Genomic DNA, 12,650 nt, shown 5'->3' with positions numbered 1-12,650 from the left:
ACATATGAGTCTGATTAATTTAAATGTGAAGACTATTTATCACTTAATAAAGTTGATTAGTTTGGTAATGAAGAAATAGTTGGGTACAAACTGCTGCTTTTAGCTCCCAGTTGTTTTATTTAGATCTTCTGAGAGCCACACTGCTCAATCCTCTACATATTTCTGGACCACTTTGTGGGAGGAGACTTGTAAGTTGTGTGTCATTCCAGGTATGTTGAGAACTGGAGTGCTGTTAAATTTTCTGTGCTGTACGTGGGGGTTGATTGTTTTCCTTGGAAGTCAAAGAAAACCATCTCAAGATAACGAAGTATGGAAATGACCTACTAAGAAGAGTGGCTGGGTGTCTCTTTAAACCCACAAAAGCAATACTAAAAAGCCAGGGCACCATGGTATTAAATGCCATCAGTAGAGTAGGGTATGGCAGAAAGTTGGCAAATCAGTATTTTAAACAGAAATGTATATTTTATTTTAAAAAATGATAGCAAAGGTATGAAGAACACACATTTCTATGAGTAACAGACATTTACTAAATGTTTTTTATAGTAAAATATTGAGCTCAGTCTATTATAACACACGGGCTTAAGCTTCTAGGAGGCAGGGTGCCTCTCCAGAAGGAAGATGTCTGTGTAAACACAGGTTTGGGATTCGGGGATGCTTTCTCTTACCAGTGTGTCTTTTCTGCTCTTTCTAGTGACCGCAATAGGAATGTTCACAATTATTTAGGCTTTGGGAAAAAACCAGCAAAATTTCCTGAGTATTCCATTAGACTTTTGTAAATAAAGATTTTATTTTATGTGTATAAGTTCCTATAATGCACCATCTGCATGCCTGGTGCTCAGAGGCCAGATAGAGTGTTAGAGCCTCTGAAACTGGAGTTACAGTCACATGGTGTGAGCCACCATGTGGGTGCTAGAACAAAATCAGGGTTCACTCCAAGAGCACAAATGCTCTTCACTGTGGGGACACTCTTCTAGGACCCCATTAAATGGTTCTTAAAACCATGCTACCTTCACGGAAATGAGAGAGATGTCTAATGGAAACATTCACTTTAGTATTTAATATCTTCGACAACTTAATTTTTTTGAGAACCACAACCCTCAAAACTTGTCCAAGCAGGAGAGAGTCTTTGGAGTTAGCAGAAGGCTTTCCAGCACGGGGTAAATCACAAGGCAGCTTGTCAGGTGCTAAACTCTCTTTCACCACCAAGCTGGTGGTTTGTGGAAATATGAAGAAGTGCTGAGGTTAGCTGATTATTTTCCAGGTAATAACAATAAAAATTTTTGGAAGAAAATAAGGACATGGGGTGAGTGAATTCTGGACAACTGCAGGTAGCTAGATGTAAGATGTAAATAACACTATCTTTTCTCCTTAGGCGGTGTTCTCTCTGCTCGTGTCAGGACAGAAATCCTACAAACTACGTTGGCCCACTAATTTTTCACACCACGTTGCAGAGAAAATGTTTGGCTCTGAGGCTCTAAAGTTACAACTAGTAGCTTTTGCTATTTATCTCTAAAACATGGACTTCTCCACCAGGTTTTTTTTTTTTCATTAAAATATCACCCTAGCAGAACTGATGTGTAATATACATATATATGTACTGCCCATAAAGAGTTCAGAGTATGAGTCATGACAGATAGAACAGCAATGAGTTCTCCTGTTAAGTAATGTGAGCAATCCTGTATAAAACGATTGAGAAAATCGCATCTTAAGACTGCACTCACCGTCGTTTATAAATATGTCTATTGAGTATTGGACCTGAATTTAACGTTCCTTGCCCACTTTGGTACTCTGCGCTTTCTGTACTGGCCACTGGTCACTCTATGAAGATGATAATCGGTGATAGAATTTGAAAGTAAAGCCAAGTTCTTAATATGAATGCAGGTATTTTGCATCTACGTTAACAAAAGAAACCATGCTCTCAGAGAGTGAGAAAACAAAAAAATCTCACGTGATAATCTACAGTTTTGTAGGGAAAAAGAACCCACACATACAGCCATCTTCATTACAGAATTAACCAGCTATTTCTAACACACCGAAATTTGATTTTGAAAGGCTTCCGACCAATGCTTTAAAAGGGAGGAGCACACTGGCTAAAGTAGCATATACCTCCACGGAACACGGTCTATTTTTTTAAACACTAAAACCTTGTCTCTGAAGTTCCTCGCTTCAAGTTGTTACTCAAAAACTCATCATGTTCAAAACTCAAGTTGTTATGGGATCTTGAGATCATAAGGAGTTTCTCTTTATTCGTAAAGTCTTTTTTGATTGCTGTTTGAGGAACGAGCAGTCGATCCATTGGGTCCTCTTTGTTCTCTAGTCTCATATAGCCTTTGCTGTTACTCCGATCCAATCGGGGCCAACTCGGGTGCTTCCTTTGTTCTGCCTGCACCGTGAGTGTGGAAGGACCTCGGTCTAAGTCTAGGGATTTGGAATGAGAAGAGAGCAAATGTAAGGATGTGTTGGATCCAAACTGTCTTCTCGCAGCCCCAGGAGACAAGAGCTGTCCAGTCCCGGGTACAGAGGACTTGTACTGACTCGATAGGGACTCTCCAACGGAATTGTTCCTTGGGAGTAATGTGCTGGCGGGCTCGCCAGAGCTTGGCAGTGGGACCACAAGGGAATCCATTGAAAGATTCCTGGACCTACTTTTGAGGTTGTCTGCGACCTCGGTGATGCTGTCTATACTGGGCTCATCAATGACACAGTTGTTAAGCTTGATCACAGGGAGCGTAAAAGCACTGATGGATGACGACACGATCGATTTGGTGTCACACTTCTTGGAGCTGCTGGTCTTGTCATCGGTGGTCTTGGCTGGAGGTGGATAAAGGCCAAAGACAGAGACTGCACTGTCAGAAAGCAATGGGGGCATGAGGTGCCTCGGGCTCTTACTTTCAGTCAACATCAGCTCATCCTCCTCCACAGAGCTGTCCACACGAAAGCTGTTCCGCATCCCTGAGAAGGAGGCCAGGGTGGTGGCAGCCAGCCTGGATGCGCAGGGGCTTCCGTTCTGCTTCACCTCGGCATCTCCCAGCAAACCTGCGTACAGGCCGTTCGCTTGCTTCTGCTCCTTGAGTCTCAGCGTGTGGATGTCGATGACTGTGGAATAGATATCCCTCATGTGGATGATTTTGGTTTCTTTGTCGCGGTTCTCATGAAGAATGGCATTGGCACAGATGAAAATAAAGATGCCGATACCCATGGTGAACGGGCCAAGCATCTTCATTTTATCGGAGTGTAGATGCTGCTCGAAGAATCGCACCACCACACCGCCCTGGTTCCGAACCACCTGAGTCTCATTGGTGGACAGAGTGGTCTCTGCGTCGATGAAATGCTCCTTCTGGGGCCAATATCCAAGGACTGCCATGGCGATTCCTACGATGGACACCAGTACTCCCAGAATGAGGAAAAATCCAGATGGAGAATAAAGTCGGATTTTCCCACGGACCACCACGACGTCAGCTCGCGGGCGCCGTCTGACAGGTTTCTGGTCCTGGGTAGCAGGCAGCGGGCTGAGGTTGATGTGTTGCTGGGACCTGGCAGAGTCCTGCCGCTTCAGGGCCGCCAGGCCGGTGATGACCCCACCAGTGGCTATCATAGCTTCCTCTTGGGCTCTGAAAAGAAAGGAAACAGATGGTCCACAGGTGAGCCCAAGGAGACTGAGCAATTCAGTCTGAGGACTGCCTCACACAGGGGTTTGGCTGCTATTGTTCCACGTAAGCAGAAGAATAACTTTAAACTCTTACTGTTTGGGAAGAGGTTATGTTCATTGACTAATGTGAATTTCTGGAGTGTTCTCTCTCTCTCTCTCTCTCTCTCTCTCTCTCTCTCTCTCTCTCTCTCTCTCGTCTCTGTCTCTCAGTATTAATGAAATGCGATTTTTGGTTAAATAATCTTGACACCTAGATATTAAGCTGTCCCTTGGTCACAAGCACCCACCCCACTCACTCCCTAGACATACAATTTTCATCATTGTTAATGTTATTTTAAAGAAATGGGGACTTGGGTAGGGAGAAAGGTGGTCAGTTGGTAGTGTCTCCCTCACAAGTGTGAAGAGCTAAGTTCAATATTCCTTTAGATCTGTGTGTGTGGTGGGCACTGGGAAGGCAGAGACAGGAGGATGGATTTGTTGGGCTCCCAGAACTCCCAGCCTAGTGGAACCTACCAGTTCCAGGCTAGCGATAGACAAAAGCAAGGTGGATGGGATCCTGAAGAACAAGGATGGCATCCTAAGAAACAACACTAGATTTTGACCTCTGGCCACACATACACACATACACATACACATACACAAACACACACACATACACACACACACCACACACATAGACAGACACACACAGAGACACACACACACACACACCACACACATAGACAGACACAGAGACACACACATACACACCACACACATAGACAGACACACACAGAGACACACACACACCATACATAGACACACACACACACACACACACACACACACACACACACACACACACACACACACAAAACACAGAATACTAAACAGGCCAAAGAAACTCTGCAGACTTACCAAAAGAATGTATTCCAGCGTCCATGGTGAAAGTTACCTTAGGTTCCCGGGTAGGAACAATTCTTGTCACATTAAGTTGCTCTCTAAGTTTTCCTCCTTACTTGTCTGGTTCTCTGGACACCACCGGCTGCTTCCCTTTTTAATTCTTCCTGCTTCTACATGACCTCCCTATTTTCAATTTTGGCTCTTCTTCCTTCAGCTCAAAGTAAATTGTTGGTCCCTAGCGTCCCTTCCTTGGATGCTTGTCTTGACTCTCCCTTGGCATCCATATCTATTCCCACATCTTCCACAGTGGCCTTTTTGGCTGATGAGTCCTCAGGCTGCATTTGATCACACCCTGAGTTTCACACACTGCCTCACAGGGAGCCCACACACAACAGCACACAGCTGGCAAAGTTGGTCCCCATCTCCAGGCACTACTGTTCTCAGGGTCACACCTGGCTTTTTAGTAGAGCCAGTCCCTCAGGCTTGGGCCTATGTAGTGATCCACCTGCCACCACCCCACGCTCCCACTGCCCGAGGTCTACACTCCCTTTCGACAATGTTCTAAATCATAGAAATGTCATGACACATGGGGTCTCAGTTCCACCTATTACAGCCCTATTCTTCCCAGATATGTGCAGCACTTAGGAACTACTGCTGAGTGACCTTCCAACTTCTCTCCAGCATTTGGGGTCCTCTTTCTGTACCAACCAGTATACATGGAGATGTCAGATGATTCTGTGACATACCTCTGAAGGAGCATAATAGCAGATAAAACAGACCTCAATGCCTGCAGATTAATCTGGAATTTCGGATCCTATGGCTTTAATCTCTCTGATCCCTTTAAGGTGCCCAAAATTTCCCATTTCTCATTTATAGCCTATGCCATGCTGTTTCTGAGAGCATTAGAAATGTTTCAGCTAGGTGGGTGGTGGTGCACACTTTTACACTTGATCTTAGCCAAAAGGCCGAGAAGCGATGGTGGTGGTGCACACTTTTGACCTGATTGCTCAGGAGACAGAGGTAGGCAAAACTCTGTGTTCATGGCCAAACTGGTCTATAGAATGAGTTCCAGGACAGATCGGACTAGACACAGAGACCCTGTCTTGAAAAATAACAGCATAATAATGTTTCAGCTGCACTGTCCAGTTCTCCTAACTCTTGTCAGCACCTGCCTTCTCATGCTGACTTCTGGCTAATCATCAAAGTTCTTGTTCCACATAGTTTATAAAGTCCTTCTCTAACTGACTCAGCTCTCACATTCACAGAAGCCTCATTCTTCAGAACATTTGAACAAACTTTCTAGGGCACTGGACACACACACACACACACACACACACACACATACACACACACACACACACACACAGAGAGAGAGAGAGAGAGAGAGAGAGAGAGAGAGAGAGAGAGAGAGAGAGTCATGCCTCATGGTCAAATTTTAATCAACACTTTCCTTATTCACCGTAGTACCTTGCACACTGAAATGATGACTAAAGAGTGAGCCTTTCCCCAGGATTCACTAACTGGTTTATGACTACTACACCAATTTTCATGTTAAACACGTAAGCAAAAAAAAAAAAAAAAAAGTACATGGAAGCCAAAAGTAACACTGTAAGTTGGGAACATTTCTGCCTCATTTTATAATGAACAACACTCAAATGGTCAACTTTAGTTGGTAGAGAAACAACGGATATTTTAAGATTCTCTAGGGTCTTTGAGAAGTTTCTGAAAGGTTGCCAATTCCATCCTGGGGGTGGGGGGAGGGAGAGAGATAGATCTCCTTTTGAATTCCTGCTTATGACTTCTGAATTGATCTTAAAATAACAGGGTTGAGGACTGTGTGGACCATTTTAGTGAGCTGGCAAGGAGACCCTTCTTGCTATGGAATTCTAGACTAGCGTAAAGGTAGCTTAATATTGAGAGACTAATCACGAGAGTCATCAAAGTATATTACTCAGCTTAGAACCTGTCTCAAACCTTGGGTAAAATGAAGCGTAGTTCCAAATGTTCGAAGGAAACAGTTTACCCCGCAGGTGTCTAGCCTAGCTCTTCCCATAGGGTAAGCTAAGGAAAGAGACAGAAATCTTTTGGAATAGGTGGATTTGAGAATGAAACAGAAACAAGGGCCTGCGGTTTTCCTTTGATTTTAAAGCAACCATAGTGAGCCACGTTTCAAACAGATGTCGGGGCCTTTACGACGTGTTAAAGTATTTTTTTTTTTTTTTTTTACTTCCTGAGGTTGGCTGGGAAATGGCACTGGAAGAGAGAAAAGTATTTAAGAAAGAGATATGACCACAGAAAACTGTGGGGGAGGAGGAAGAACTGGGCTTCCATGTGAGCAAGCAAGTTAAGCATGCTAGGCTCGGAGGTAGAGAGAGGAGCCATTGCATAGAAAGCCAAGTTCAGAGAGAAGAGAGGGAGGGAGAGAGAGAGACAGAGACAGAGACAGACAGAGAGGGACAGAGACAGAGAGACAGAGACTTGTTGATTGTGGTAGGGATTTTATGAAAACCAAAGTCAATCCAAAGTCAACCTGCCAAGCCCTAGAACCAGCAAAGCAAGGTTTGGTGACAGTTTTCCCCCTTAACTTGATTCAAAGCAATCCCACACTGTCCGACTCTGTATCACCACTCCGAGATCCAAACTAGAGCCCAAGGGAAAAGCAAAAAAGTAAATTCAGTCACTGCTTCCTGGAGCTTGAAACCTAATGGAAGAGCTAATAGCCCAAGCAGGAACCAGCTGGAGGTCATTCCAGAAGTTTCAATCAGGAAGAGCCTTGCTCCGGGGTGCATACAAGAGACAGCATTTTTTTTTCACATTTATCATAGCGAGAAATCAGGTTAACATCACTTCAGAAGAGGTGGAGAGGAAGCCAGCAGAACAGGAGCATGGCCTTTACTTTCTCCACCTTCCTAGTGCCGTGCTTAAGATTTAGCGACTCAGAGATTTAGCCCATTATCATCTTGGTGGGAAACAGAGCAGCAGGAAGGCAGACATAGTGCAAGGTAAGTAGCCCAGTTCAGATCTGCAAGCAGCAGGAAGAGAAAAGCCACTTGACCTGACTTGGGTTTCTGAAATCCCACTTTATCTCCATCAAGGCCACACCCACTCCAACAAAGCCACACCTCCTAATCTCAAATAGTGCCACTCAGTAATGACTGAGCATTCAAATATTTCAGCCAATGGGAGCTATTCCTATTCAAAGCAGCTGCCAAAGACTACGCCGGTACCATCTTGCTTTTCCCCCACATGGCTTTAACAGACACAGCCCTTTACCTTGAACGTCTCAGCTCTAGAAATGTAAGCAACTCATTCTCTCTATAAATTATCCAGACTCGTTACTGGAATAATACCAAAGAGGCTTAGACAGAAGGGCACGAATTCCAGCTAAGAGTGGTCGATCCATCCTGATGATTTAATGTCCTCCCTAAGGTTCTCCTTCCTTGGGATGAATATTTGATTAATATATGATTTTGACAGTCAAACGAATCTTCAGTTAAGTAGTTCATAGACGGAGAATTCAGATGAGAAAAACTGATTGAGATTCATTGTGAAAACTGGGAATTAAAAGTCTATGTTCTCTCAATTCGTGGAGTTGCTGTCACTAACTCCTTATTAGAAAAGGACAGAGGGCATGAAGAAATCAGAACTAGTCTCCTATGTCACCATAGCTTCCCCATCCTGGCTTTTAGTATGCTTACCATGTAGACATTGCCTGCGCAGTTCCTCTAACAGACTCCTGAACTGTGTCCCTCAGTGCTAAAGGAGTTTGTGTTTTCAAGATCGGAGACTCTTTTTATGAGTGGTAGGGAGTCCTGTCTTGTCATTCCTCGACAAAGCCCTTCTCCATACCTTACCATTTCATTTCTCAGAGAAATCCTGATTGACCTTTTTTACTCATGGCTTGGGAGAGTAAAATTCACCAGCCAAAATGATGCTCTAAAAATGCCATAGGTTAGGGAATTTCACAAGAGGCTTAATAGGCAACTGTAGCGTGGCACATTTTGGTGCTAATGCGGATGGTGAATTCACTCTAGGAAAGATGGCTTATTTCAGTAGATAGGTGACTGTGGAGCCCTCGATGGCCTTGGCAGGATGGATGCACCTGTGGGGCTTGTGGATTTGAGTCTTCTCCAAGCTTCGTGACGGTAACTGAAGATATTTGAATTCAAAGGACCATTGCTCTCTGGCCTTTCTTCCAGACCTTCGGGACTGTCACCAATACGTTCTGGATTTCCCAGGCCTAATACCAGTGAAAATGATCCTGATTGTCACAAGCGTCTCTCTTTCCAATGTTGCTCCACAAACCATGGTAGCCATGCTGCTCAGGGGAGCCTCAGTAAGTGTTCTGTGGTGAGGGGTGGAAAGCAGTCTGTGGTCATAAGTAGTTCAACTCTGAAGGGGGGACATCTCTGCTGACAACCTGCATGCTGGGAAATTAGTGACTTCGGTAGCAATGGCTTTGTTTTAACAGTTGAAGTCACCTTCCTGTCAGGAGACATAGCAAGTGGAGAGTGTGACCGTTATTGTTGAGAACATCCAGATTTGAAGAGCTGGGATGTGTGGTGGGAACATATTTCTACTTTGGGGAAGACAGGCTTCTAATGCCTTCTGTTCCTGAAGAATATGTCTCCCACTGGGTCCCGGCAGGGTGTTTTCTGAGCTCATTATGGATCTGCTACGAGGCCTTCTGGAGATTTCTGTGTTCCAGGGCATCATGGCGTTTAGTCCTTGGAGAGTATTTGTTCCAGGCCATTGTTCCACAGCTCAGGCCTGCATGGTCGTTTGTCAGGCTAGTGGGTTTGTAGAAACATTGCTGACACACAACCTGTATAGATTTTTCCAGCACATTCTCTCTATGCTGCATTGTCTGTGAGCCCAAGGTGTGCCTGGTCACAATGGGTTACATTTTACATCTAGTGACTTGAGAGTCGGTCTGGCAATTCATTAAAGACTGCTCTGTTCGTGGTTCACTGTTTCATTTGACTATAGAGCGTTACCCTATATCGAGTAATAAGACCAGCAGAGGTCTCCAGAATATGAAAACCTGTTGGTGCAGAATTAACATTTTGCAGATTTTCATATTATATCATCGTTAAGTCTAGTGTCCTCCAGCTCCTTTGTCCTCATCCCTGTCTGTTTTCACCCTAGTATTCCAGTGGCAGCATGGCGGTGCCTACAGAACTGTCCAACTGCATCTACCATGTCAACACGCTGGGCTTTCCCACCTTATCATTCCTCACATTATAGATTTAATATAATTCTCTAAATCTGAAGAAACAGAGTTAAAAAGAGAAGCGAGCTCTCATACAAACTCATCTCTTCCTTGCAACAAGTGGGTTCATATTTCTTGAGGCAGATGACCCCAGGCTTCTTGACTCCTTACAGACCACCAATAATCACACTTGAACAATTAACCAAACTATATATTGATTTACTTATAGTGTATGTGTACATGCGTGCATGGCTGCATGCATACATAGGTGCATGCATGCGTGTGTGTGTGTGTGTGTGTGCATGTGTGTGCACATAATATTACAGTGTGTATGTACATATCAGAAGGTGACTTGCAGGAGTAAGTTCTAGCATGTAGGTGCTGAGGATGCTCGTGGCTATCAAGTGATACAGGAAGGACACGAGCCACTCAGTCTCTTCCTCCAACATCCACATGCAAACCCACTAACACACGTGGAAAGAGGCCTTCCATTCTGTTCTCTTATGTTTTCTACTTAGTTTGACTGAACTGCTAGGTACCCCTAGGAACTTTCTCTTTTGATCTGATAATGATATAAATTTAAAAATAAAAATAAAAAACCTCAAAGTTTTAAATGTCTCTACTGGGAAGAAAGTCCTAAAACTGTTGTAGCTTGAACAGAAAATATTTCCATCTGTCACATTTGTGAATACCACATGGGGTTTTATGTAATGCTTTGTTTGGTCCTGAAGGCATAGATTAATTTTTACTTCCCTTGGGCAGATAATCTTGCAATCTGACAGTTTTTAAGCCCTAAACAAGGATAAAAATCCAAATATATGAATAGAACAGTGTCAATTATATCGAAATAATAGGCATACTTCAAGTGAGAAGATGAGAAAGCCTTATGGTAAGGGCTGCAGGGAAGGATGAATCAGATTCTGTGCACATAGAAAGCTCTTGCTGATGTGTCAATCCTCCGTTAACTGCCGCCACACCCTAAAAGCCTTCCCTGATTTCTTCAGAGGCTGGGGAAGAGCACTCTACAATGTTGCCATCTTAGAACACTTCAGTTTAAACATTTAATTTGACTCCTTTCCCAGACTTCTATCTCTCCATGGGGGGCTGCACTGTACTAACTTTGTGCTCCTGTTGTTACCCGTATTTCATTCATGTGAGTCACTGGATCAGTTCCCTCCTCTCTCCGAGGCCCTCTGCTAGCATGGGAAACCACAAGAAAGAAAGGCAAGAAATAAAACGCTGCACCACCAGGCTCATTAAAAAGAATATTTGGTTTGATAAACGTCTAAAGTCTCTCAATTCTGGAAGTCTGGTCGGTCGTGACTGAGTCTAATGTGTGTTCATGCTTGCAGAAGCACATGTGAGGTATAAATTCATGTGAGGTCTGCTCGGGATGGTAGATCAATCAGGAAAGAACCACAATAGGAAGAAACAGATGTCCAGCGGCATGAGAATTCTGAACACTGGTGTGGATTAGCGCTCTGAAAGCATATTCCAGAACGTGCTCGGCCTGTAAAAAAGGCCGGGAAAGGGAGTGAAGAATAACAACAAGGCTTTTAAAATGTTAGACAAGAGCAGAAGATATGCACAAAGATTAGGTGGCTTCTTTGCGGTTGCCCATGGAACATAACACAGAAATCTCAACGGAGGCAGAATGAGCTTCTGCCTGGGAACAGAAGAATGAACCAGGCTCAGGGGAAAGCAAGACCAAGATAAGAGATCAGAAAATACAAGGGCTTGAATAAGAGCAGGAGTCCATCTGTCTCCCTGGTAAGAAAAGGAGCAAATTAGATTGTGTTTCAGTGGTATGGTCTGATATCTGTAGTGAATGCCAGTCTCTTGTAAGGTGGTGAAGCCGTGGAGATGGCCCATTATTGTCCGAGCTGCATAGTGAGATGGGAGTACATTTTGTAAGGCTCACCTTGATTATATTGATGCCTGTTGCTAAAAACATTGTGACTAGTTTATGAGCACTAGGAAGGGAGAAATGAATGACCCATAGGTAACCATAACCTGGTCTATGCTACTTTGTAAATTCTGGTTATCACCAGAATAATCCATGCATACAATATTTCCAGGCAACCTCTCTCTTTTGAATGCATTTACAACCTCAGTGCCAGGGCATGCATTTCTGTGGAGCGTGTCAGGAATAGCTAGACCAGGAGCTCCCCAGTAGAATAGCACAAGGCTTTGCTCTATACAGCCTTCTGCTTCCCTGTGTTCCAGCCTTTGGTAGTTCCATTTACAATATTTGCAAGTGTATATAAACTAGAAAGAACAACTAAGTTTTGGAAGCTACACTCTAAGGCCAAAGAATTGACAGGAAATAGTCTCTATTTGGATCTTTGATGATGTTTTTGTTGTTGCTGTTGTTTGTTTTGTTGTTGTTTTTGTCTTGTCACTTTGACAAAATACCCAAGAAAAGGTAGGATCAAGAAGGTTTATTTTGACTCAGAGTCAAGGGCAAAGTCCGTCCTGGTGGCAGGAGAGGAGACAGCTGTTCCCAACACAGCCGTTGCCCAGAAGCAGAGGCCAGTGAATGCTGCTCTCAGCTGGCTCTCTCCTCTTTATTCAGTTCTTGGATCCAGCCCATGAAACAGCACTACACACCATTTGGATAGGTCCTTCTACCTCAGCTAACTGTCTCAGAAACATGGCCAGAGTTTAGCCTCCTAGGTGATTCTGGAATAGATCTTGATACTCTGACAATACTAATCATCATGGAGGAAATGAGTCCCAGAGTGGCTCTGACAATCAAGGATTAGAATAAAAAGGGAAAGAGGGAGTGGTCTGTTGAGGCTATGTCTAGATTCTGAAGGGAATCTAGATGAGCGCAAGGGACTGATGCATATCCACAGCCACACCACCAGTCTTATGCAATCTCTAGAGCTTCTCTCAGGCTGTAAT

The 12,650-nt window shown here is 43.9% G+C and overlaps 1 protein-coding gene across 8 annotated transcripts in view; it reads right to left on the bottom strand.

Moving 5' to 3' along the window:
* Window positions 1-440: 440 nt before the first annotated feature.
* Tmem200a (transmembrane protein 200A) overlaps window positions 441-12,650 on the bottom strand; it is an 80,926-nt gene continuing 68,716 nt past the window's right edge. For 7 of the 8 annotated variants that reach the window (NM_001443797.1, NM_001443796.1, NM_001443800.1 and 4 more), the window contains 1 exon segment: window positions 441-3,611. In NM_001443797.1, coding sequence (NP_001430726.1) covers window positions 2,138-3,611 — 1,474 coding nt within the window. In that variant the 3' untranslated portion in view covers window positions 441-2,137. 8 annotated transcript variants of the gene reach the window in all.

Source organism: Rattus norvegicus, chromosome 1, assembly GCF_021556685.1.
Source record: "Rattus norvegicus strain SHRSP/BbbUtx chromosome 1, alternate assembly SHRSP_T2T, whole genome shotgun sequence".
Lineage (NCBI taxonomy): Eukaryota > Metazoa > Chordata > Mammalia > Rodentia > Muridae > Rattus > Rattus norvegicus.
This window is presented reverse-complemented; position numbering and strand designations above follow the sequence as displayed.